Here is a 26,526-nt window from a genome sequence, read left to right as displayed (position 1 = left end):
GTCTAAAAGATGTGGAGGAGTTACGAAGGAAAATTAAGAGCATTTCAGAAAAATGGAGCAACATATGTAAAGGCCTAGAGGTGAGAGAGTTCGGTGGAATTCTAGGAAATTGTAAGTAATGCAGTATGACTAGAGTACAGGATATGAGCCGAGTAGGGGCTGGAGAAGTTGGCAGAGGCCAGATCACCCAAAAAACTGCAGTTTGGATTTTATCTTGAAGTCAGGCTACTGAATAATTTGTTACATATATAACAAAGTTGTGTGTGTGTGTGTATATGTGTGTGTATATATATGTGGGTGTATATATATATGGGGAGGGAAGTGCTAGAGGAGGGAGGAGGAAGGGCTAGATTTCCCAGAGGAAACGAAGTGACTTTTGGATTAAAGATGTCTGCAGAATATCCATGTGAACTCTGGGAAGTTAAGGAATGAGTCTGGGAAGTTTAAGAAATCATTCTGGATGTCAGGAGAGAGCTCTAGGTTGGACCTTGAAAGACATAAGGATACAATGGGAGTTAAGGCCATGAGGACAGGTGACATTACCCAGGAAATTGTGCAGTAGAAAGAGCTTTGTAATTACAGCACTTGGCAAGTAGGTACTCCAGAATGTTCGAATGAAGGAAGAATATCATCAAGGATACGGTCTCATTTAAATCTCATATCATAACCCTGAGTTAGGAATATAATCCCAGTTTTACAGATGAAAACATTTCAGGCTCAGGGAGGGTAAGTGATTTGCCCAAAGTGACTTTTCTGCTAAATGGTCAAGCTGGGATTTCAAGTCAATTTAATTTCAAAGTCCATTTTTCCTGTCATGTCTAGCTTCTTTGTAAACCTCAGAAGTTTAAATATATGATGTTATCTTTAATTCCCTTTCTTCCCCTCTGCCAATATCCTGGTTTTAGTAGGATTGTGACACATTCTTTTAAAAACCACATTTTCTCTAATTTGCCTGGCTTTGTCCCCAAACATGTCCACCGGATTGCCTTTCCTGTCATGTTGACTCATACTACTTGACTCCACTTCAATGCCCGCCTTGAAACAGCAGACTGACAGGAGTCCTCCACTGGCTGCTGCGCGAGGCCTGTCCTCAGCTTGGCATTCAAGGCTTACAGTAAAATCTTGAGAACTGTTCAGAACTCTTCCATATTTCCCACTTCTCATCAGCACATATTCATGCCTTTGGTGTTGTTTACATGCAGATTTCGTTTATAAGGATCTCATTTTAATGTTTAGATTAAATAAATTTATCTTTAATCTTTAGATTTAATTACTCTTATGCTTACTCTGTTATTTCTAAAAACGATTTTATCTTTGTGGCAGAAAAAGCTTGGATGTCTTCCTACCTTAGTTCCATGCCCAGTGTAAGGGTTCTTGGTACTCTACTCCTAATGCGACAAGCTAGCCTCTGCTCCTGCCTTTTTCTAGAGGGATCCTTTTGTTGAGGGGAGGTAAGGAGAGCAGTTCTAATTGTTAGAAATTTCTTAATAATGAGTCAAAATCTCTCTTCTTTTACCATCAAGTGTTTCCCAGGACTTGCCCTTGCAACCACAGAGAATGGGTCATTTCTTTTCTGCCTCATGAGGTTCCATCAAACATTGAAAGATAGCTCTTATGTCTCTCCTCAGGTTTCTCTTACATAAATCAATAATAATCTTGTTTGTTCAGAGCTTTTCTTCAGTAACAGGTCTCAAACTCTCCACTGTACTTACACCCTCCTCTGAGAATTCTGGAGTTTTGTCATTGCCCGTCTAAACACAGGGCTCAGAACAGAGCACAGCACCCCACAGGAGAGCAGTGCAACATTATTCCTTGGATTATGACTCTATGCTTGTATCTTAAAAGCCTGAGATTGCTTTAGTTTTATAGCAGCCATGTCACATTTTGCATTTGTTCAGTTAACATACCCAGATATTATCTTTAAATAAGCGGTTATAGTTAAGCTAGCTCGCCCCTATCTTTTATTGTGCCGTTGCTTTTCTTTAATCTAAATATAGAACTTTCTGATTCTTTTAGTTAGATTTCATCTTCATTTCGATCCATCTTTTTAGCTAATTATGATCATTTTATCCAGTGTATTTTTAACTGCGTTTCCCAGCTTTAGGTCATCTCAAGACTTTGAAGCATACTTTCCACAACTTAATTCAAATTCCTTTTTTTTTTTTTTACATCTTTATTGGAGTATAATTGCTTTACAATGGTGTGTTAGTTTCTGCTCTATAACAAAGTGAATCAGTTATACATATACATATGTTCCCATATCTCTTCCCTCTTGCGTCTCCCTCCCTCCCACCCTCCCTATCCCACCCCTCTAGGTGGTCCCAAAGCACCGAGCTGATCTCCCTGTGCTATGCGGCTGCTTCCCACTAGCTATCTAGTTTACGTTTGGTAGTGTATATATGTCCATGCCACTCTCTCACTTTGTCACAGCTTACCCTTCCCCCTCCCCATATCCTCAAGTCCATTCTCTAGTAGGTCTGTGTCTTTATTCCCGTCTTACCCCTAGGTTCTTCATGACATTTTTTTTTTTCTTAGATTCCATATATATGTGTCAGAAAGAGAAAGTCAAATTCTTGATTAACATCGGAAAGACAGAGACTCTCCACTCCATCCCGGGAGTTAATCAGTGCTACTTGCAAATGGTTCTGTTAGCCACTGTTCTGTCATCCCTCCACATCTTTCTGTCTTATCTTCAAAGATCTCATTTGTACATTCAGCAAATTTTTATTTAATGCCTACCATGTGGTAGAAGGTGCTAGAGATACAGTGAAGACAGCGGTCCCCGTCTTCTGTAGCTAACAGTCTAGAGACATCATGAAGTGTTTTGTTAAATGCTTTGCAGAAATCAGGTTATACAGTTCTCTATGATATTCTGCTTATCTGGTACCATATCAGAAAAGGGGAGGAAGCATTACTTTTTACAGACTCGCTATTGGTTCCTAATGATCTTATATCACCTGAAAATGGGAGTTGTTATCTTTCTCTTTTCACTTTTCATAGGTTCACAAGAACTTTGAGCTTTGGAAGTCTCCAGAGTTCACTGCTGCCCTTTCTGTCTTTTACTACTCTATCTTTTAAACCTCTGAGCTCATTAGAGAGCAGCCTGTTTAGCCACATTTTTGTTGGTGGTGGTGGTGTTTAAATAACCCCCCCATTATTGGGGTTCTTTTTTTATTTTATAGTAAACTTAGTTGTGAAGAATTTCTGTCCAACTTTAGCCATTTTCCCTTACACAGTCTTTGTCACTGTAATTTTACTTACATTTTATCTTTGTATTTTGAAATTATCTTTCCTAAGGAAAATAGATGACTATCCTCAGATTTTCTTCTTCTCTTCTTTGAGCTTTTAAGGTGCCATAGTCACTTTCTCCAGGATCCTGGTCCTTTTCACTTAAACCACATATTTCTTTTTAGTTCACCAGATGAACAAAAAACTGCAGTATTTTATCTGTATTCTGAGGGATCAAACTATCGGCGATGCGAAGTGTTGGTTTTTTATTAGAATAATACAAAAAACAGGTGTCCTCATAGTTCCTAGAAGATAGCCCACCTGTCTTACCCCCAAGGGTGGATTCTCTTATCAGTCAGGTGTCATCCAAGCCTTCCTCTTGCCAGTTCCCAAAACTGTACCATTTCTACCTATTCTTCTTTCTTTCCCCTTTGGTCCAGTGCCCTCCACTATAATGTCTTATACAAATTGTTGAGTTGCACATAGATGTTTATTTTCTTAAACAATTATGAGGGCTCCTTGCCTTTTTCTATGGATCTGTCTTTATGGAACAGCAGATTTCCTATAGATGTCATAATCTATTATAGTTACCAATTGTTACCCCATCCCACCAAGTCTTGGTGATTACTATGAGATTTTATTTATCTCCTTGTTCTTTTTTACCATTGATACTTTTAAGGTTGGTGTCTAACACACTGATGTTCAATAAGTAATATTTATGATTAATCTCAAGAAGTATTTGCCTTCTCTTTTAGGCTGTGAGGATATCATTGCTGAAAGCATCTCATTAGATACCTTAATTGCCATCCTCAAGTGGAGCTCTCATCCATATGGCTCTAAATGGGTACACCGACAAGCTTTACATTTCCTCTGTGAGGAATTTTCCCAGGTCATGACTTCGGATGTTTTTTATGAACTCAGCAAAGACCATCTGCTTACTGCTATCCAGTCTGACTACCTACAGGTAATCATTTATACACCTCTCAAATTCATTGTCATTCATAGGTGCACCAAGAAACCCATCTGTACTCTGTTACTCTCCCATCTAGGGAGATCAGCCCACCCAGGAATACCCTCTTCATATTTGTGCAGCCACAACCTTCTAGCTCTCTGGCCCTTTGTGCAGTCTGCCGCCATGATTCAGCATTGTGAACCGGCCCAGGTCCTAACCAACCACGCCAAAGGGGCTGTGACAGTAGGCAAAAGGCAAGGTCAGAAGCATATCCCAATGGTGATTCTCTCGGCTTCTGTTAGTAATAGATTCACTGTAACGGTTCCGTTTATTTGGTGAAGTATCAGAAGATAGTTAGTTTAAGCAGCACAAAGTAAGAATAATATTCCATTTCTGACCTACTCAAATGCTTATAAAAACTCAATGTGTGTGTCCTGCTGAAGTATAATAATGTTTTCAACTACTTATTTTTAGTCAGACGTACTTTTAAGCAAATTCTTGTGCCCTTGACTTATATGTCCTTCATAATTAGGTAATTTAAACTAACAATAGATTTAAAATATTGTAAAAAAATACTTTCAGGTAGAATATGTTCAAGCTTTTTTTTTTCTTTTTTTCTCCTTTTGCATTGGCTGTATGAATTTTATGCTAGAAACTGTACAACAGTTTTAATGTTATGAAGTCATAAACTCATTGAGCCATTTCCTGTTTCTTTGTATTTGTACCAGAAAAATTATGAAATGCTTCCATCTCAGTCAGAAATGAAGATTTAAAAAATCCATTTAGCATCTGTGTTTTTCCTTCATATATTGCTTTGATTACAGTACAAATGTCATAATTGCTTTTGATTTATTTAGTATCTGTGTTCATTAACCTTATTTCACTGTCCTGATGCAGACATTATGGGAGTTAGGATTTGTCAGTTCTCTCAATTATTGTTTTTAGAAGCTTTGCATTTCTTCTTAGAAAGTAAAAACCTTGGACAGCAGCCTAGATTTTGCCCTCAGATTTTAAATAAAGTACAAAAGAGGGGCTTCCCTCGTGGCACAGTGCATAAGAATCTGCCTGCCAATGCAGGGGACACAGGTTCAAGCCCCAGTCTGGGAACATCCCACATGCTGCGGAACAACTGAGCCTGTGCGCCACAGCTCCTGAGCCTGCACTCTAGAGCCCTCAAGCCACAACTACTGAGCCTGTGCTCTAGAGCCCACGAGCCACAACTACTGAGCCCACGCGCCACAACTATGGAGCCTGCGCGCCTAGAGCCCGTGCTCCGCAACAAGAGAAACCACTGCAATGAGAAGCCCGCGCACTGAAATGAAGAGTAACCCCCACTCGCTGCAACTAGAGAAAGCCCGCACACAGCAGCGAAGGCCCAACACAGCCAAAAAAAAAAAAAAAAGTACAAAAGAATGAGGGGCACATTGCCGTTTCACAGACAGTGCTTGAAGGGTCCTTCGCCATTCAGTAGCATACTTTGTGGAGATTGTAGTGTCTTCTGCCAAAACAAGTTGCCATACTTGTTTTATTCTGCACCTGCAGGAGATAGCGGTCACACTGTATCCTTACACTTTTACTTTCATCTGTTTATCTCCATATTGTCCCAAAAAGAATTTAAGCCAGCTGTATCGAAGCCATATAGTAAGGTAAATTTAAAACAGGGGAAGAAAACAGGATAAAGAAAAAATAACGATGGAAATAAGAATAAAAATTTAATTAGAGCCAAGAGTGAGGTTACTGGACAAAACACATGTCATTCGGTCTTGTGTATTTGCTGCTGATACACCACAGGTTTAGCTCAGACATTGGAAACAGCCAGTGTAAAGAGTGAAGCGTGACAAGTTGCACGTTGTATTTACTTTATGACCTAGGAAGAGTCATTAATGAGATTAACCATCTATCTGATTGCACTAAAATAAATGTAAACCGTTTTTTATTATAGGCAAGTGAACAAGATATCCTTAAATATCTGATTAAATGGGGTGAGCATCAGTTAATGAAGAGAATAGCGGACAGAGGTAAGCTCAGAAAACTAGCTTGCAACTGTAAGCTTTTCCTGGAAGTTACTGAAGTGCGTGCCGCACATCAGTCTTTTGACAGTTGCCACTGTTGCCTGGTGAAAACAAATTTTTACAATCAGTAGAATCCTTTAGTGGAAAGGGTATACTTTTATTAGAAATAAATATACCAGAAAATTTAATTTTGCAACTTTAAAGCGATACTCTTAATGTTATCTTTCTATGTGTTTAATAATATATGTTGACTGATTTATGAAAGTATTAGAGTGAAATTTTTCATTTAATTAAAGTGTTACAAAAGCATGTCGTTGATGAAAATGTTCTAGAATTAGATAGTGGTGATAGGTGCACAACATTCTAAATGTACTAAAAGTCCCACTAAGTTGTACACTTTAAGATAGTTAAAATGGTGAGTTTTATGTTATGTGAATTTTACCTCAAGGAAAAAAAATATATATGACTACCCAAAGAGAGTATATTTGTTGTTTATTTTAAATTTTTGTGGAAGGTAAAGGAGAAATAATCCTTTTGAATGGCCTCCAGCTGGGGATACTGCAGAAGAGATAGAAGCATCATATGTAGCTTATGATTTTAACTAAACTTTGGAAGCTTATGATTCTATAGCAGTCTTACATTTATAGCTAGGGTTAGCCCACCCACCTGTGCTCCTTCTTTCATAGAATATTGTGTTCCTCTAGGTAGTGAACTCAAATCAAAATATTAGAAAAATTAAATGCAGGTTTCCCTTTCCTGTCATTTTCAACAGCTTTACATAAATATAATTTACATACCATAAAGTTCACCTTTTTAAAGTGTTCAAGTCAGTGTTTTTTAGTACACTTACAGAGTTGTTCTGCCCACATTTTAAAATATATTTTAATAAATCAAGCTAGGGCTTCCCTGGTGGCGCAGTGGTTGAGAGTCCGCCTGCCGATGCAGGGGACACGGGTTCGTGCCCCGGTCCGGGAAGATCCCACATGCTGCGGAGCAGCTGGGCCCGTGAGTCATGGCCGCTGGGCCTGCGCGTCCGGAGCCTGTGCTCCGCAACGGGAGAGGCCACAACAGTGAGAGGCCCACGTACCGCAAAAAAAAAAAATCAAGCTAAACCTGCCTTCAGATCTTTTTATAGTGTCCCTTTAATATACTACAACCTAAGCACTAGGGAACAAAAGCAGCCCTCCTATCTTATTTCTCCTAATTTATCTTTTGCTAAAAGCCTTTAGCAATTTCAGATTTGAAATTTTTTAAATACAAAAACCACTACTATTAATTGGGGACATTTTTGAAATGCCATTATACAGTCTATCCTTATTTGCAGATTCTATATTTTCACATTCACCTACTTGCTAAAATTTATTTGTGATCCCCAAATCAGTACTCATGACACTAGCATGTTCCCTTGCAGAGATGTGCAGTGTGACACAAAATTCGAGTCATACGTTTCCAGCTTAAGGTAGAACGGAGTGACACTCTGCCATCTTATTTCAGCTCTCAAAGCAGTGTCCTTTTCACAGTCTTTTTAGTGCCGTGTTTTTCACACCTTTATGGGTTTTTCTGGTGATCCCACGGTCTAAAATGGCCTCCTCGTGTAATGCTTAGTACTGTTTAGTGTCCCTAAGTCCAAGAGTGCTGTGGTGTGCCTTATGGAGAGAATATGCGTGTTGATAAGCACAGTTCAGGCATGAGTTACAGTGCTGTTGGCTGTGAGTTCATTGTTAATGAATCAACAATATGCACTAATAAGGTGTCTTTAAACAGAAACACACATAAAACAAGGTTATGTCTTGATTGGTTAACAAAACTAATGTGACCAGACGCTCACAGGGACCTAACCCTGTGTTTCCCTAAGGAGCAGTGGTTCAGTGTTCACTAACTGTAGTGGCTTTAGAGAACAAAACCACCCCAGGTAACAAGAGTTGATTGTATATAATGCTACATAATCATCATAGGCTTGTTCGTTGATGTAAGGCTGGTAATGATGAAATGCCATATTTATTTTGAGCACATAATGAACATCCTTGATAAAATTTCCCTTAAAAAAACAGTGGTTTTGGGCCTCCCTGGTGGCGCAGTGGTTGAGAGTCCGCCTGCCGATGCAGGGGATACGGGTTCGTGCCCCAGTCCAGGAAGATCCCACATGCCGCGGAGCGGCTGGGCCCGTGAGCCATGGCCACTGAGCCTGCGCGTCCGGAGCCTGCGCGTCCGGAGCCTGTGCTTAGAAGGCTCTTTCACAGGGATGAGGAGGACGCTGCACCAACCAGGGTGCCCTTTGTTTCAGTCCCCTTCATACATAAGGTTTCTGCCCTTACGTGTTACATATTTGGGAATTTCTTGTAATATTTCATTTGAAACCAGGACACCACTACTTTGAGAAAAAATTTCTTTTGAAAAGCAGTGTCTTTTACAAGTACTGAAGCCAAAGCATAGCAAGACAAGAGAAAAAAAAAACCCTGTTTCACACACGTGCAATAATTTTACTTTGAATGACTCCAAAAATACCTTACCCCCTCAAAAAACAATATCTCTTTATCTAGCACGTGATTTAAGGGAAATACCAGTTTGCCTGTAGTGTTTGCAAAAAATCCAGCATTTATATTTGTGAATGATAAAGATCTTATTTTTTTTTTAAGATCTTATTTTTTTAAGGAAGAAAAATATACAGCCCCCTGGTTTAAAGATATGATTAAAAATTCCCCAAATATGAAATTTCCTTCACCTCAATATCAAAAGCATATATATACATTTCAGATTTTCCCCTTTCACTAATACTAAATGAAGAAAACATTTTATTCTCTGCTCTGGACAGTGGTATTACACATCAGATGTTAAAAGGTTCACTTTTATGCATTAACATTCCCATATTACGAAAATTTAGGAGGCTCATAAAATTCTTAAAGTCAAATAGAGTGTACATTAGGTTTTGCTGCTTTAAGATACCAGGTGATATAATTTTAGAATATCGTTAAATTGCTGTTAAACATACATAGTAACCTAATGAGCATACTGATAACCTACAGTGATCAGAAATAACATTTGGTCTGCATTGCCCTTATTGTACTTTTTAAAAAACTGGTCACCAAAGTGAGAAACCTTAAGAAAAAGCCCTTGGTCAAACTAGATTTTAATAGATTGTCATTTTTTCTCCTTTGAGTTAGTATATGGAAAAGAATTCTGTATTCTTTAATGCAGAACAATCATAAAGAATGTTATTGTACTGTTGACACCATGCTTTTTTCTTTGTCTGAGAGTATCGCTATTATGAAAACTTAAGACATAAAAATAATTTACTTATAACGCTTTTTAAAGCAGATATACTTAATGTAAAGAGTGTTACTGAAAGTGTACCAGAGAAGAAAGCAAGCCTTTCTCTGAAAATCTGGATTTGGTTGGAGACTCCTCATTTTCTGTCTCTGTCATAGAGCCAAACTTACTGAGTGGCACTGCTCATAGTGTGAACAAGAGAGGTGTAAAAAGACGAGACCTGGACATCGAAGAGCTTAGAGAGATCCTTTCTTCTCTCTTACCTTTTGTGCGAATTGAACATATTTTACCTATAAACAGTGAAGTCCTAAGTGATGCAGTAAGTGTCTTTTTTCATTTATCCCTTTCATGAAAAGAAAGTGTCTTTTTTTAAAATCATTGTAAATAATTTCTACTAATGGAGTATCATGAAACTAAATTCCATGAGGACAGAGACAGATGTCTGTTTTGTACTGTATCGTGTCCCCAGTGTCTGGCACATGGCACAAATAAATGTTTGGTGGATGAGAGTTGAGTGGATATGTCAGTCTTACTTTTGCAAGAGGATAGTTTCCAGTGGAGTTGATCCAGCCATTTATCAGTGTAGATCAAGTAGTCCTTATTAAAAAAGGAAAGGGTAGAAATTACCTTTGGAGACTCTTTAAGAATAGCAGTAAATCAGAGAGCAGGAGAGGAGGAGATTAGTTCATTGTAAAAGGGATGAATCTGATAATTGTATTTCAGGTAAAAATTAATGGAGCTGACTGATTGTTACTTTCATAATTTTTAAGTGAATTTTTTAGACTGTAAGAATTGCTGTAATTAATGGATGGGAAAAATAAATATTCTTCACATATTGGTTTATAACTTTAATATGATGTTGTAAACATCATAATAGTTTATTATTCAACTGCACAGAAACATTATAAAAGTCATCTGGAAAAAAACTGATAAGAATTCTTTTAAGTTCTCTAAAAAGAACATAATTAAGGAGGGATAACTCTTCCATAATGTAAAGTATATTTTAAAACTCTGTTAATCTGTGGCGCTAGCATAATAGAGAAGACAAAATAGCCCAGAAAAAGATCCTAATTAATATAAGAATTAAACATATAATAAGCGAGCTGTCACAAATCACTGCAGTGCTATACTAACCCATCAGTGGGAGAGGGAAGAAGTGTGCTTAAAGTTAAACCCTCATTTCACTTGCACACAAAATTAATCCCTGTTAGATTGAAGAATTAAATATTAAGTTGAAATATGGAAAAACTAGAAGAAAATAATTGAATATTTATGGACTCTCTGATCAGAAAAATGTTCAGTCTCACTAGTCATCACACACACACCAAAGAAAGCAAAATAAAACAGTAAGTTATCATTTTTTTACCTATTAGGTCACTGATTTTTGAAATAATATTACTGTTCCATAGGGGAGATATAGCTGGTACATTGGTAGCATCATCATTAAATTTTGGGAAATTGCCTATGTATCTAATAACAGGGAAAATAAATTACAGCATGACTCCTTGACAGAATCTTTTGCTGCCTGCCCTGACCAATGGTTGTAAAGACTAATATAGCAACATAATAATGGAATATCATTTTAGAAAGAAGGATAAAAAAATGTGGGGTTTTTTTAACTTTTTTTTTTAAACATCTTTATTGGAGTATAATTGCTTTACAGTGGTGTGTTAGTTTCTGCTTTATAACAAAGTGAATCAGCTACACATATACATGTATCCCCATATCTCCTCCCTCTTGCATCTCCCTCCCACCCTCCCTATCCCACCCCTCTAGGTGGTCCCAAAGCACCATGCTGATCTCCCTGTGCTATGCAGCTGCTTCCCACTAGCTATCTAGTTTACGTTTGGTAGTGCCTATATGTCCATGCCACTCTCTCACTTCGTCCCTGCTTACCCTTCGCCCTCCCCGTGTCCTCAAGTCCATTCTCTAGTAGGTCTGTGTCTTTATTCCCGTCCTGCCCCTAGGTTCTTCATGACCATGTTTTTTTTCTTTTTTATATTCCATATATATGTGTTAGCATACGAAAAATGTGTATTTTTATGTATTCTAAAATTTAGTTAGGTAAAAATTCATTTGAAAAAGACTGGAAGGAAATATATCAACATTATTACAGTTGTAACAGATTAGAGTTGTGGGGTTTTTTTCCTATTTTCAAAATATGTCTATTGCTATATTTTAACTCAACATGATTTTAATGCAGCAATTAGACGTTTATTATATTTAACAAGAATAATATTAAAGAAACAGTGTTTGGTTTTGTTTAAAACCTGGGACTCAAACCAAATTGATCCCTGAATTTGGTTTAGAAAAAAATTTTAGAACTTTTGTTTAATAGACTTAGAAAATATATATCTCTGCTCTTAATCCCCTGCCTAACACATAGCAAGTCCCCAGTAAAAGTTCACTAATAATGGCTGTGAACCATAACGCTCTTTCAGTGTATGCTAAGCACTCTGCCAGGCGCTGCTTATCTTCCTTACCTTCATTTACTCTTCACAGTCACCTCATGGGCTATAAGGATTTGATTTATAGTCTCCTAGCATAGATGTGGGAACAACAGGGCCAGCACATTTATTTAGTCGTGCAGTGTCCCATCTCCAGGGCTACCTAGGGGCCCTTAAGGTGAGGCCCAGGTAAAAGGAGATGTCCATGGTCACGTGGCTGTTAAATGGAGAGTTAGGGTTTGAGCCAAGTTCTCCTTCCGTTAGAGCCCCTGCCCCTAATCACCGTGCAGACTGTCCATCTTTGTACTGTAGATACAGGCCCAGGAATGTGCTTTTTTGCCTTGAGGAGGGTAAGGTGGGGAGGAATCCGTTCCCAGATGAGTAAGGAAAAAAACAAATTGGTTCTCATTAAGAGTTCTGAAAGTTAGTCTGACTCATTATATTTTTAATTAGTACAGCTCTTGTTTTTAAAACATCATTCCTCTATGTAGAGAAAAATGGAAAATTGTAGTACCTTTTTATGGCTTGCTGAATCCTTTAAATATTATTGAACATTTGAAGTATTTTTAAATTTCACTTATATTCCTAAATTTGTATTTAAATGCTAAAGTTCAAACATGTTGATTTATAGGTATAATTATTTTTATCTTTGTAATATTGCGGTGCTACACAAATCTCTGTTTCTGTAAAAAAAATTTTTTTTTTCAAGATGAAAAGAGGCTTGATTAGTACTCCTCCGTCAGATATGCTTCCTACAACAGAAGGTGGAAAGTCAAATGCCTGGTTACGGCAAAAAAATGCTGGAATATATGTTCGTCCTCGACTCTTCTCTCCCTATGTAGAAGAAGCAAAGGTAATAAAAACCATTTTAAGATGTTAGACTACTTTGTTACACACTATAAACACAAAGACATTTATTGTGATATTACTTAAATATTTGGAAATAGTCTAAATGTCCAATAATAGGGAAAGTGAAAGTAAATTCTAGTTTGACTACTCACCAGAGTAGTTTTCCAAATGTTGAGTTATCAAGCATGTTTTTATTTTTATAACTTAGGTCATATTAAATTGCATTTTACATTTTTCTCATCAGTTTTTCTTGCAAACTGTTAGCTTGGAAAAAAATTTTCATTTTAATGAAATGGTCGTCAGTATTTTGTGATCTTCAGGGTGGGAGAAATGTTTGAGAGAAGATTGCATACATATTTTCTTCCTTTTGTAAACTAAAGAAATGCCATGACTTCTTGTAACATTTTTGTAGTGGCTGCTGGAAATTGTGTTTAGTTTTGGAATAAGTATACAAACTAAGACAAAATTTTAGGCCTATTAAGTAAAAAGTTGGCATTATGTATATTATAACATAAAGAACTCGCCACGTAAATATGGTAATGGAAAATGAAATACTGCAATTTTTATTAGAAATGTTCAGCCGTAAGATCTTTGGGGTGACCTTTTGAGGAACTGACAGTCTTTGAAAGTCAGAAATCACCAGTAAGCTTAATGAAATGAATTAACAGGCAAAACAATGTGTTTGGGTATAGAAACATAGTTATCTTAAAATTTTTCTCATTTTTATTGTTGGAGTCCCTAGTTTAAGATATGTCTATGAAAGGATTTGTGAGAGGTTTATTTTATTGAATAGGATGATAATCTATCCCTTATTGAGTAGTTGACACTTTTTTTTTTCCAGTTTACCAATTTTATTTTATTTTTAACTAATTTGTATTGGAGTATAGTTGATTTACAATGCTGTGGTAGTTCCTCCTGTACAGCAAAGTGAATCAGTTATACGTATGTCCACTCTTTTTATTTATTTTTTATTTTTATTTTTTTGCTACACCGCACGGCACACAGGATCTTAGTTCCCCGACCAGGAATTGAACCCGAGCCCCCTGCATTGGAAGCACAAAGTCTTAACCACTGGACTGCCAGAGAAGTCCCTATCCACTCTTGTTTAGGTTCTTTTCCCATATGTCACTGCAGAGTATTGAATAGAGTTCCTGGTACCATACAGTAGGTTCTTATTAGTTGTCTATTTTATATATAGTAGTGTGTATATGCCAGTCCCAATCTCCCAATTTATCCCTCCCCCGCACCCCGAGTAGTTGACACTTTAAATAGTTGTAAAACAGAGGAAAAAAGCAGAATGGTTGGGTCTGGTCTTTCTGAAGTAAGTTCAATGATTAAAGTCACTCAAGCAGCTGAGGCCTCTTGGAAGGTTGAGTCTGGTGATAAAAGGCCCGTAATAATCTAGATCTACCCTCCCTTCTGCTCTGTCTCAAAATGGAGTAGCAGTAAGCTGATCAGACAGTCCTCCTGTACCCATGCATAAGCAGAAAAATGCCCCCAGTAAATGTGGAAAATGTTTTTACATGATGCCATTTTGACCGTTCTGCAGTTTGTTGAGATAGATTCATCTGAAACTTACTTAACAATTAGGTTTATGTATAGGTCTGTTGAATTTAATATCAGTCTTTAATATTTTATATTTTGAGCATTTCTTGTTGGCTCTGATATTTATATACATTGTTGTATATACATACATATATACATATATATGTATATTTATATACATATATACATTGTTTTCTTTATAGTAACTTTATGTATAAGTTATTTCTGATTAATTTTATATCCCTTCTTCAAATTTCAAATACTTCAATTAAAAGCAGATTTTTCAAAAAAATAAATAAAAAAGCAGATTTTTCAGGCTTCCCTGGTGGCGCAGTGGTTAAGAATCTGCCTGCCAATGTAGGGGACACAAGTTCGAGCCCTGGTCTGGGAAGATCCCACGTGCCTCGGAGCAACTAAGCCCGTGCACCACAACTACTGAGCCTGTGCTCTAGAGCCCGTGGGCCACAACTACTGAGGCCGCATGCCTAGAGCCCGTGCTCCACAACAAGAGAAGACACCGCAATGAGAAGCCCATGCACCACAACAAAGAGTAGCCCCCGCTCACCGCAACTAGAGAAAGCCCGTGCATAGCAACGAAGACCCAATGTAGAAAAAAATAAATAAAAGTAAATTTAAAAAAAAAAAAAAGCAGATTTTTCAGAAAATGATTCTTTCTTTTCAAAGATGCTCCAAAAAGATCCTTTAAAAATTAAAGAGGTAGGGCTTTCCTGGTGGTGCAGTGGTTGAGAGTCCGCCTGCCAATGCAGGGGATGCGGGTTTGTGCCCCGGTCCGGGAAGATCCCACATGCTGCGGAACGGCTGGACCCATGAGCCTGCGCGTCCAGAGCCTGTGCTCCGCAACGGGAGAGGCCACAGCAGTGAGAGGCCCGCGTACCGCAACAAAACAAAACAAAACAAAACAAAAAACAAAAAAAAATTAAAGAGATTAGGGTACTTTTTCCTTTCACCACTAATTTTAAGCTTCATACACTGGAAACAATAAATTAATTCCCTTTTTATATGATGATGGCGGTAATCTTTCTCTAAATGTGATTTAGCAGAGGTGTAAGGTTGACTAATTCTGTTAATACTGAATTGTTTTCAGTCAGTGCTAGACGAGATGATGGTGGAACAAACAGATCTTGTGCGTTTGAGAATGGTTAGAATGTCCAATGTGCCAGACACACTTTACATGGTCAATAATGCCGTGCCACAGTGCTGTCACATGATCAGCCACCAGCAGATCAGCAGTAACCAGTCAAGCCCTCCTTCGGTTGTAGCAAATGAAATCCCAGGTAAGGCAGTAACCTTGTTTCAGGCATTATATTTAAATGAATGATCATATTTTGGATAGTCAGGACTCAAAAAATTATTTGAATAAAAGAATGAATATATTTAAAAGACTTTTGAAATATCCTGAGATTCAGAAGAGAATATATGCAAATAAAATTTTATTTGGGCTGTGAACTAATAATGCAGTTCAGGAGCTGTTTGGTATTACCAAGAGCCTTTTGGACACAGTGAAATTTTAAAACCTTAAAAAATAATTAGAAGTATATAAATTACTATCTTTCCAGGAAATTAAAATACTATCAAAAATTTATGAGAAGATTCTGATGCAAAACACATGCTTTTTTCTTGCATTCAACAGGTGGTCTTTTGTGTAGCTCAGGTATTGTGCCTACAAACTATTTCTCTTCTTCCAGTTCCTCGTCTCCTCATTATGAAAGACATGGTCAGGCGTCTGCAGGAGCTGCGACACACTGAGCAGGTGCAGAGAGCCTACGCACTTAACTGTGGGGAAGGCGCCACAGTGAGCTATGAAATTCAGATTCGAGTATTGAGAGAGTTCGGGCTTGCAGATGCTGCTGCAGAGCTCTTGCAGGTGGGAAACGGCACTAAACCATTTAAAATAGGGAGCCTTGTGTTAGATTGTCAGTTATTATTAATAATGAAAATATTATGGTATTCTTTTGGATTCTGTGATGTTGTGTTATATGTCATATTTTAAAATTTGCGATTTGTGATTTCTAATTCTAAATAAATATTCAATTTTTTATACTTGAAAAAAGATTAAAATATATGGAGCCTTGACTGTCACTCAGGCAGTATTTTACATATCCCAAGGAGCCCTCGTAGCATGTCTTTTTCTTTGTACGTGCTCTTTGACTGTCCCTGGTGTCTTGGATGACCTGAAAGCCCCCAGTGAGAGGCAGTGTGGTAGAGTGGACAGGGCGCAGTCTCTGGAGTGAGAACTGGGTTTATATCCTGGCTCTGCTGCTTACCAGTTAGTTGACTTGGAGCAAGTTACTTCACCACTCTGTGCGTCCGTTTCCTTACCTGTAAAGTGAATTGTTGTGAAGATAAGAGCTGCTGTATGTAAAGCAACTATGCCTCTTGTATATATTAAGCGCATAAATGCTAACTGCTAAAAGTTCATGGTGTGTACGCCCAACAGAAGCGGAAGAGAAAGTAGAAAATTCTGACCTTCCGCTGCTTTCTGTCCCTGGTTTGGTCACTAGGTATCAGGTTTTAGCCTACTACATACTTAACAGACCTTCCATATGCCCCTCTTTTTCCCTCTCTCCTCCCCTTTATTATAAGAATTTTTTTTTTGCATGATGGTTCAAACCCTATAAGCATGAGAATCAAGGAATGAGTGCTTTTTATTTTTTTTTAACTAGCACAAAGAAACCCATTTCTAGTAATTATTTGGTACAAAAAGCAGTAGCATTTTTGTATAAAATGTGTAAAGTAGTCTTCACAGCAACTAAAGTAGAACCTAAAATAAAATTTAATTTCATCTGGTCAAGTGATTGAATTGTTTTCTTGCCACTAACTGCAAACCACTTTAGCCTGAGTTTTCAAAGGGGAACATGGTATGGTGGCCTTAGGCAAGGAGCAGGGCATTTTTAGGTTCTTTTTTTTTTGCACCATTTTTAGGTTCTTGATTTTCAGTTTTTACTGGGGTTTCCGTCTCTAAAACAGGCTTGTTTTCTGTTCATTTCTATTCTCTTTGCCATTCTAAATTGTATCTTAATTTGATCTCTTAAATTGTGTGAGTTTTACAATTTAAGATTTTCCATGTAGTGTTTATCAAAATATTAATCAAACTTATTTCTATATAATAGGTAAGGAATAGTATTTTGTAGTTTTTATTTCAGACTGAAAGTGTACAGATGTTTTGTCAGAAAGTTCTAGAATCCTCACTTATATGCCTTTTCCTCCTTTTTAAAAATTTTTTTATTTTTTTAATTTTTTAAACATCTTTGTTGGAGTATAATTGCTTTACAATGGTGTGTTAGTTCCTCCTTTTGTCTTTATTTATTTATTTATTTATTTTTTTTTTTGGCGGTACGCGGGCCTCTCACTATTGTGGCCTCTCCCGTTGAGGAGCACAGGCTCCGGACACGCAGGCTCAGTGGCCATGGCTCACGGGCCCAGCTGCTCCACGGCACGTGGGACCTTCCCGGACCGGGGCATGAACCCGTGTCCCCTGCATCGGCAGGCGGACTCTCAACCACTGCGCCACCAGGGAAGCCCCCTCCTTTTGTTTTTAATGTTAATTTTATTTTCTTAGCAAAGACATATTTGCATTAGGTTTTATTTCCTGTTTTTGATTATCACATAATCTTGCAAGAGATTACTGACCTGCTTTCTGGAGTATTCAGTTACACCGCTCTCCTTGATAGCTGCTGCGCTCTACCCTTTTATACTGTTTTTGAGGTAATTTTTCCTTGGGCTTCTGGCCTAGAAAAGTCTGTTGCGCCTTTTACTGTTGCTGAATGTGGTTTTTCTAGGTACTGGCTTAACTCAGCCTGTAAATTTCTGTCCAGGAAATCTGCTAACAAATATCCTACCTTGTTTACCCCCCCATTCTTTCTTAGAATCCTCACAAGTTCTTTCCTGATGAACGTTTTGGAGATGAAAGTCCACTCTTGACAATGAGGCAGTCTGGGAGATGTCGAGTTAGCAGTAACCCCGCTGCAGAAACCGTGTTTACAGATCCGGACTCTTTTGTGGCCTTCCATCCACCCTTGCCACCTCCACCACCGCCGTACCACCCCCCAGCTACCCCAGTCCATCACCACCTCAAAGCGGGCTGGAGACAAAGACCTCCCAGCCAACACCCTTCACGTTCGTTCTCTTATCCCTGTAATCATTCACTGTTTCACTCCAGAGCAGCTCCTAAAGCAGTGCCCCCTCCAGTCTGTTTGCCAGGTGTTCAAGCAGCAGGACCTGACTGTCCCGGCCCCACAGGGCTGGGGAGACAGACGGGAGCCGCCGCCGCCTCAGCAGCAGTAGTGTCTGAGAGACAAGTGGTGAGTGTGCACCTCAGTAACCCACCTAAAATTACGAGCTGCTGGAATGTCAGAAGCAATTTCCTTGGCCCCTGGGACTCAGCGGTGCCCAGAAGAGTTACTGACAAGCTGAAAGCATAGACTTAAGGGAGTATGGAAAAGGGAGAGAAAAAGAGAGTGTAGGGGGATGAAAAAGGACGGAGAAGAGAGACGAGGTGTTTGCGGTGGGAGTAGGCCAGGGCCTTCCCTTATGTTCGCGTGCAGGTATCCAGAAGGGTGGGGTTACTGGACAGTGCAGGTGACGTTACCGGTTTCATGGTGTGCTGTTCAAGCACGTGTCAAGAGTCTGGCCCCGACCTCTATTCTGTAGAGTCTACTATTCTACCAAAGGCTTTGTTGGGGCAGGAAGGGGAAGCTGCTTGGAGCTGAGTATACCATCGGGAACAATGTGGCAGAAGACTCCTCATTCATAAAATGGGCAGAAAATTAACCCGCATGCATGTCTCTGCCTCTAGCAAGCTCTTCCACCAGAACACTCATTTGACTGGCGATCACAGTCGCCAGCGCTGGTAGCTAGTAAATTAAGCAAGAATTCTTTGCTTGATCTTGCACTGCATTAGAGGTTGAATTTCTGTTTTATATAATACATTTGGAAAAAAAAACTGGTGATTTTTAAGTCTGCCTGCTTAGTCACATACTGTTAATAGTGTTCAATATAGAGAAGAACAAAAGATACATATATTAGTTAAGGGAATCTTCATTAAAAGATGGCCTTTTGGAAGCTGTGGACTAGTGTACGCCTTGGGTCAAATTATGGTCCTTCCTCACCTTATACCCTTCTATCCGCTTTCCCTGCTGTCCCCCCGAACCCCTCCAAAAAGAAGAAACAGCAAAGATTGATAGTGTTGAATAAACCAAATTCCTATCTTATCGGCCTGGCCCTCAGTTCTACAGTTACAAAAGTTCTACTACTGTATATTTTATTTATTTATTTATTTATTATAAATTTATTTATTTATTCTTGGCTGCGTTGGGTCTTCGTTGCTGCACGTGGGCTTTCTCTAGTGGCGGGGAGCAGGGGCTAATTTTCGTTGCGGTGCACAGCCTTCTCATCGCAGTGGCTTCTCTTGTTGCGGAGCACGGGCTCTAGGCGCGTGGGCTTCAGTAGTTGTGGCTCGCGGGTTCTAGAGTGCAGGCTCAGTAGTTGTGGTGCGCGGGCTTAGTTGCTCCGCAGCATGTGGGATCTTCCTGGAACAGGGATCGAACCCGTGTCCCCTGTATTGGCAGGCGGATTCTTAGCCGCTGCGCCACCAGGGAAGTCCTACTTTATATTTTAAATAAAACTCCCGTCAAAGGTGTTTTATCTGTATGTTCATTACAGCCTTGATTATAATAATGAAAAATTGGAAACAGCCTTAAGGTCCAACAGTGGAAGAATGGTTAAGAAGTCATGCCTCATCAATACAGTGGAGAACAGTATGCAGTAATTTAAATAGTATTAATGGCAGTGTTATATATGCACTAAATTTTATGAAAATATGTGTGCAAAATATAAAAGGTGAGAGAACTGCTTCAAAATGCTAATAACAATGGTTATCTCAAGTAGGGAAGTTTAGGGTTTTTGTGGGGGTTTTGCCTTATAGCTTTCTATATTTTTATCATTTTAAAAATAAGCAGGGGAATTCCCTGATGGTCCATGGAATCCAGGTTAGGACTCCATGCTTCCACTGCTGGGGGCCTGGGTTCGATCCCTGGTCGGGGAACTAAGATCCCACAAGCTGCATGGCACAGCCAAAAAAAAAAAAAAAAAAAAAAAGCATGTATCATTTTTCTAATGAGGAAACAAAAATCAGTGAACATCATTTGAAAAAGAAGGAGTCTTGGGCCTTTTTCTTTTAACCCTCCCCCCGTTTTGTTTCTGTTTGCAGTATACACAACCTGTGCTAAATGATCTAATGCCAGATATCGCCATGGGAGTGTCCGCACTGTCACTCAAGGACAGGAGGCTTCCCGAACTTGCTGTAGACACAGAATTAAGCCAGTCAGTTTCTGAAGTAGGACCAGGGCCTCCCCAGCACCTGTCATGTATTCCACAGAGGCATACACACACGTCTCGAAAGAAACACACACTAGAGCAAAAACCAGACACTCGAGAAAATCAGCAGGAATATCCAGATTTCTATGACTTCTCGAACGCTGCTTGTAGACCATCTACTCCGGCTCCTGGCAGACGCAGCCCTTCCCCTTCGCAAGGTGGATATTTTGGTCCCGATTTGTATAGCCACAATAAGGTATCACCAAGCGGCTTAAAGTCAGCCTACCTACCTGGCCAGACCTCTCCTAAAAAGCAGGAAGAAGCTAGGAGAGAATATCCACTTTCCCCTGATGGGCATCTGCACAGACAAAAGAATGAGCCGGTACACCTCGATGTTGTTGAGCAGCCTCCCCAGCGGTCGGACTTTCCTTTGGCAGCCCCAGAAAATGCCGGCAACGGTCCAGCCCATGTCAGGGGGCGGACAGCAGTGGAAACTGACTTGACTTTTGGGCTGACTCCTAACAGACCGTCACATTCTGCATGTAGCTCTGAAGCTCCAGAAGAGAGATCTGGTAGAAGACTGGCAGACAGCGAGTCCTTGGGCCATGGAGCTCAGCGAAATACAGATTTGGAAAGGGAAGATTCAATCAGCAGAGGAAGGAGGTCACCAAGCAAGCCAGACTTCCTCTACAAAAAGTCTGCCCTTTGAGAGCAACCTCCAAGTCGTCTGTGCCTGAGATGTGAAACATCCCATTTTATGATGTAACCCAACAACTTAGAGTATTGATGCCAGCTGATAACTCAGTTTCACGTTATTTTATTCTGGTTTTTGTATATACACGTCTATTAGACATGGCATGCTAAGAGGGTTATTCTGAATGCTGCGTCTGTCTATTTTGTGTTGGAACAACTGTGTGGGGGAAGCATTTTTAAGAGCAAGCAAGCTGGCACTTTTTTTTTTTCTCTTTACAAATGATGGAATTTTTTTGCACTTGTACTTTTATCTGTATTGTTTTTATATCAGTATGTTAAACTTTATGGCCACATTTAAAGGACTGTATTTTCATACTTTTTTGCATTTTACCTTTCATCTAGCAATTTCCACGTGCATTGGATTGCACACTAAGATGTATTTTCTTATGAAATAGTTCTGTGTTTATTTTTTAATTATGGAAATTCCAAAGAACAGCACATCAAAATGCTCCTCTCTTTTCAGTAATTGTTTTAGTTCAGAAATCTTCCCTCTCAGTCTTCATAAATCTAACGTCATACTTTTTAAATGAGTCTTGGGAGCTGGTCTTCATTCCTCCAGCAGGAATCCAGTCAGGATCCTGAAGTCCTGGTTCAGTAAAGAACAAGAAGGAGAAAAGCCTTTTGTGTCCAGACTCAAGCTATTGCTTTACTCACAGTGCAAGTGCTGTTAGAATCACTGCAGATTCTGGTAGTGTGGATTAGAGCTTCACTAGATGAGGTTCTAAAGCGATCGGCTTTCCTGGAATCCTAAAGAAGTGGAATTAGCGAAGTAACTTAAGCCTGCCCTACGGGATTGCCGGTTCTGAGCTGCGACTCTCCAGATGAGTCGGGGGAGTGACTGCTTGCTGCCTTCAGTTGTCTTGCTCTCTGTGGGAAAAAAAACAAAAGGGCTTCAGCCTTACGGATGTCATTTGGTGTTTGTAAGCATATATTTTCTTTTAAGTGTTTTTCAAAGTGTGTCTGAATTTTGGTGTCCTTTAAAGAAGTTGTTGTGTAATGCATAATGCTTTGTCACCAAAAAAGAAAAAGAAACCTTTTTTTTTTTCCTTCGGTGAAATACTACATGTCCTACTTGAACTCCACTGGGGACGCTGGTTTGGGATTTTACTGAACCACTGAGCACATGGGATCTTTTAAGATCCTCTCCCTTAGAAGGGCAATGTGTGAGCTAAGGACTGTTTTTTTCTTACTCTCCAATGTAAATACATTAGTATTTGAGTTTTTAAATCACTTCGACATTATTTGAGCATTCACTTTCTATTTTTACACATACACACGCAGCCGTAGCACTTAGAAGAAAAGAGACTTTCTGAACACTCCCTCCCGCGAAGGATGTTTGGGAGCCTCTTCTCTGTGTATGTATATATATATAAAACTCTGAATCACTCACACTCAATCCAAAACTATGCAGGGCTAGGGAGCCTTTACAAGCTACCATATAAATGAATGACATGCACTTTTAAGTAAATAGGTTTCTATTGGGTGTCAAGAACTCTGATTTCTCCCGAAACTGTAGTTTCTCTTACAATCTTTTCCTACTTTTACCCTGTGGATATACACTCAGGAATAATCTGACATTTTAAAAAATCCTAACAGTAGGTAGTCTTAAAGATGGGAACACATCCGTTTGTCTGTCTACACCGGCAAACCGCTACCACTCGCTCTGCTGCCTGGCTAGTTAGCTGCTGCCCGTACGTCCCTCGATGTCGGCCAAGCTGCACACCGAGCCCCAGATCTCCCAGAGTCAACGCCAGGCTGCTGTGAGGTCGGCTACACATCGTCGCCTTTGAGGCTCCTTTTTTTTAAAGATGAAAAACGTTAGGACTCTGTTCTCATTTTTAGTAGGTTTTTGACTTTATGATAGATGACGGTGTCTTTTGAAGCCAATCTCAGTCTGTCTCTCCTCAGAAACACAAAGTGTTAATTCCATCATATTCCTTAATGTGTATTTATATACATGTGTTGACATGAATTATTTTGATACAGTTTTAAATTTCTATTCTGAATTCAGACTGTGCTGTGCTGGTACTGCAAAGAAGAGTGAGTAGACATAGTTGGTGGGGGAAATCTTTCTCATCTCCAACCTGTGTTTTTTTAAAAATGTTAGACAAGAGCTATTGGTGCCACACATGGCATTTTTCTGAAAATTTATTAAATATTCTTTCACGTCCCTAAAATATAATTATAAAAGAAGTGGCCACTGTTCATAGTTTTATTTAATTTATGAAGTTTGCTTTTAATAATTTAGTAGCATACCTGGCTAAACTCTATGTATAGAGAGAAACGTGCTGTGGATCGTGGACTGCTGTGACTTCCAGAACGGAAACAGATGTGGGTTTAGTGTTAGGGTAGGTGTTAGTGGACTTTTAATGTATCTTGTGAAGTATGGTCAGTAGGGTAGGTTGAATAGCTATGTGCCTCTGGCTTTTGAACCCATCTATTCAGTTTTCTTTAATGCTTACTAAGCATTAAAATCTTTCAGTGCTGTACGAAGATAAATGTGAAGCCTGAGTAAGATTGCTCTCAGAAATAAACATGTATAATATAAAATTTAGGCCACGGGACCTAGCATTTTACTCGGTGTAGAAATTTCATGAGAACCAAATCTCAACATACCAGATCTCCTCTCGAGGCCATGGACAATCAGGCCATTAGACAATCGCCACCTTTGGTGTCCGCCGTGTCGAGGTTAGCGAATACCAGTTAGATCCTGGAGCGGAAGGAGAAGATCTGCGTTTCTTCAAGATGCTTTTAGTCTGTTTCTTATATTTCTGTTTTAGTTTTGTGATTTTGATTAGTAATTTCAGTTCAGAGTCACCTGTGACTCCTAAGGGAAGAAGATAGCAGCATGAAAGGCAAAAATTATTCCTGAAAAAAATCGTTGTTTGAATTTACCATGGGCTATTCATACTCTTTTTCACACGCCCCTGTAGCTTTTTCTAGGCATGTCCCTAGACCTCATCTCTCCTGACATTTTGGTAACCAGGTAGATTTTAAATGAGTTCTTTTTATTTGAGTCTTCTGGGGTTTTTTTTGGTTGAACTCTGTGAAACTTTGCTTAATTCTTGTTTATGCTTCCTTAAAAAACTGTTCTTTATTGAGTTTTCTTTGGATTTGTTGTTCAAGCTCTAGTAGCAGTGGACCATACTTGTCCCTTTGGATTTAGGTGATGATGGAGGGGAAACAGCGTATGCAGCATCGACAGCGGGGTGCAAAGATGACCCCCACGTGCTGGCAGCAGCGGGACGCAAAGATGACCCCCGCGTGTTGGTCTCTAGAGGTGAAAGATGAACACTTCTCAGTAACTACTCATCAGAATATGAATTTTCATGTTGAAATCTGCCTTTTAGGGGAAAATGTGTTTCCTGAAACACTTGTAAGATACTGGTTTTGCAATTCTAAGGCATTTACGTTTTTATCTTAGGACTGAACTCAAAGGGAAATGTTTGCCTTTTTTTTTTAATTATTTGGTTGACCTTCAACTTACTGTTGAAAGTTACTATTAAAGCAGCAGTGATGGGTGCTATTCCCCGTTCTGCAGTGGTTTACTTTGTCTACTAAGGAGTTTACTTTAAAACCTCATTACAGATAACCTTACTAAAAGAATTACCGTCACACACTAAAGTGTATTGTATTATTTTCCATTAACACTGTTGTACGAACAGTGTTTTATGAAATGTTGTCTTTTTGTCCTGTCGATTGCAATAGGTGTTATGTAATTGTTGTATTGGCAAGTTTTTTGATTTTTCTTTTCCTCTAGAGAAGCCTCAGACCATGAGTCAATCTTCCATATTCTGAATATTATAATGCTGTGGCCCTTTCTATAGAAAGATTACTTGCAAGTGTGTGTCTTGAAAATAACTTCTTGTGTCTGTGTGTTTACGTGGGTTCTGTCTAAGAGCTGAAATGAGCTCTGGAAGCTTCATCGTGTACCTGCACATGACTGTGTATCTGGGTTCCATGGGCACGTGGGACGGAATCCTGCTCTTAGGTGGGGTGGCTGAACGATAAAGATTCCTGAACTCCACTTGCTGTTTGTGTACCACGTCTGTGTGTCAGAGAGGTGGTATCTTCTACAACACTGCATTTCTTGTGGTTGTGCTGTTACTGGTATAAAGTCAAGTGCCTTCAATGCTAAAGGCTCAGAAATTTTTCTTAAACTGATTTCATGTCCTATGCAAGTGTTTTCTACAACCTGCATAACCAGTACTTTGTAAAACTTGTTTACGCTTCAAATGTACATAGTGTTTTTTAAAGAAATATATAGTATTTTTATTTAGGTACCTCCAAACTTGAATTCGTCTGTGTGAAGCATTGTAAAATGATACATTTCTCTTTTGAGTATCATTACAGTTGTACAAAGGTTTTCACTGGTTCTATTTTTCTACTGTTACTGACAAGCATGTAACACTGACTTTATCCTACATATAGTTGGCGTTTCAAATAAATGGCTTGGATAGAACCCGCTGAGTTGGATACAGTCTGTTTTAGCAGGTAGCACACAGCCCTCAGTTTTAGAAGCAATGTTGTCCCCACCACTAGGTAGAAGTGGAAGGCTTTCTAGGTGGGCTTCTCCTCTGTCTCTATGCTTTCAGTTATTCAGAGGCTTTTTAAAAGTATTATGGATTTCTTGGAAATACCATGTTTCATTTGATTCAAGTTCAGAATTTTCTGTGATTTCACTGGGATTTTTCTGAGAGATTTCATTTTACAATTTGAGCAAAAAAGTAACTTGCACAGGGGTCTCCAGAGGAAGTTCAGCATTCCAAACACAGGGACCCAGCAACTGGAATGAATCAGTCACTGGAAGGGCTGTGGTCAGTCGGTGAGAGACCCAAATGCACCCCAAGATTCACAGGCCTCCAAGTGTCAGACACCTGGCTTAGATTCAAACTCAGGAGCGTTAATATTTTTCCATTTGAAAGGGAAATGGAGTCATGAGCTAGAGTCTAGTTTTCCAAAAAAAACATGCAAAATAGAAAGTTTTCCAATTTCCGTTTTTTAAAATCACTATTTAAAATTTTTACTTTAAGCATTTCACTGATAAGTGCCATCCTAGCATTTCACCCTCTGTGCCTCACTGTGGCAGTTCTCTTTTTATATTTCGTAACCATCTTAGGTTTAGTTTAACTGGAAT

General features: G+C 39.1%; 1 protein-coding gene across 8 annotated transcripts in view; it reads left to right on the top strand.

Annotated features, from left to right (window-relative positions):
* The window catches only part of BTBD7 (BTB domain containing 7), an 80,987-nt gene extending 55,131 nt beyond the window's left edge, over nt 1-25,856 (top strand). For all 8 annotated transcript variants that reach the window (XM_089908151.1, XM_089908150.1, XM_089908147.1 and 5 more), the window contains 8 exons: nt 3,984-4,192; nt 6,123-6,198; nt 9,618-9,778; nt 12,616-12,759; nt 15,406-15,595; nt 16,007-16,185; nt 18,188-18,622; nt 20,530-25,856. In XM_089908151.1, the coding sequence (XP_089764277.1) occupies nt 3,984-4,192; nt 6,123-6,198; nt 9,618-9,778; nt 12,616-12,759; nt 15,406-15,595; nt 16,007-16,185; nt 18,188-18,622; nt 20,530-21,345 (2,210 nt within the window). In that variant the 3' untranslated portion in view covers nt 21,346-25,856. The remainder of the gene's footprint in view (nt 1-3,983; nt 4,193-6,122; nt 6,199-9,617; nt 9,779-12,615; nt 12,760-15,405; nt 15,596-16,006; nt 16,186-18,187; nt 18,623-20,529) is intronic.
* Nucleotides 25,857-26,526: the final 670 nt, after the last annotated feature.

This window comes from Delphinapterus leucas, chromosome 2, assembly GCF_059928025.1.
Source record: "Delphinapterus leucas isolate spDelLeu-1000000601 "Yukka" chromosome 2, BTC_Dleu_Yukka2, whole genome shotgun sequence".
NCBI classification, from domain to species: domain Eukaryota; kingdom Metazoa; phylum Chordata; class Mammalia; order Artiodactyla; family Monodontidae; genus Delphinapterus; species Delphinapterus leucas.
This window is presented reverse-complemented; position numbering and strand designations above follow the sequence as displayed.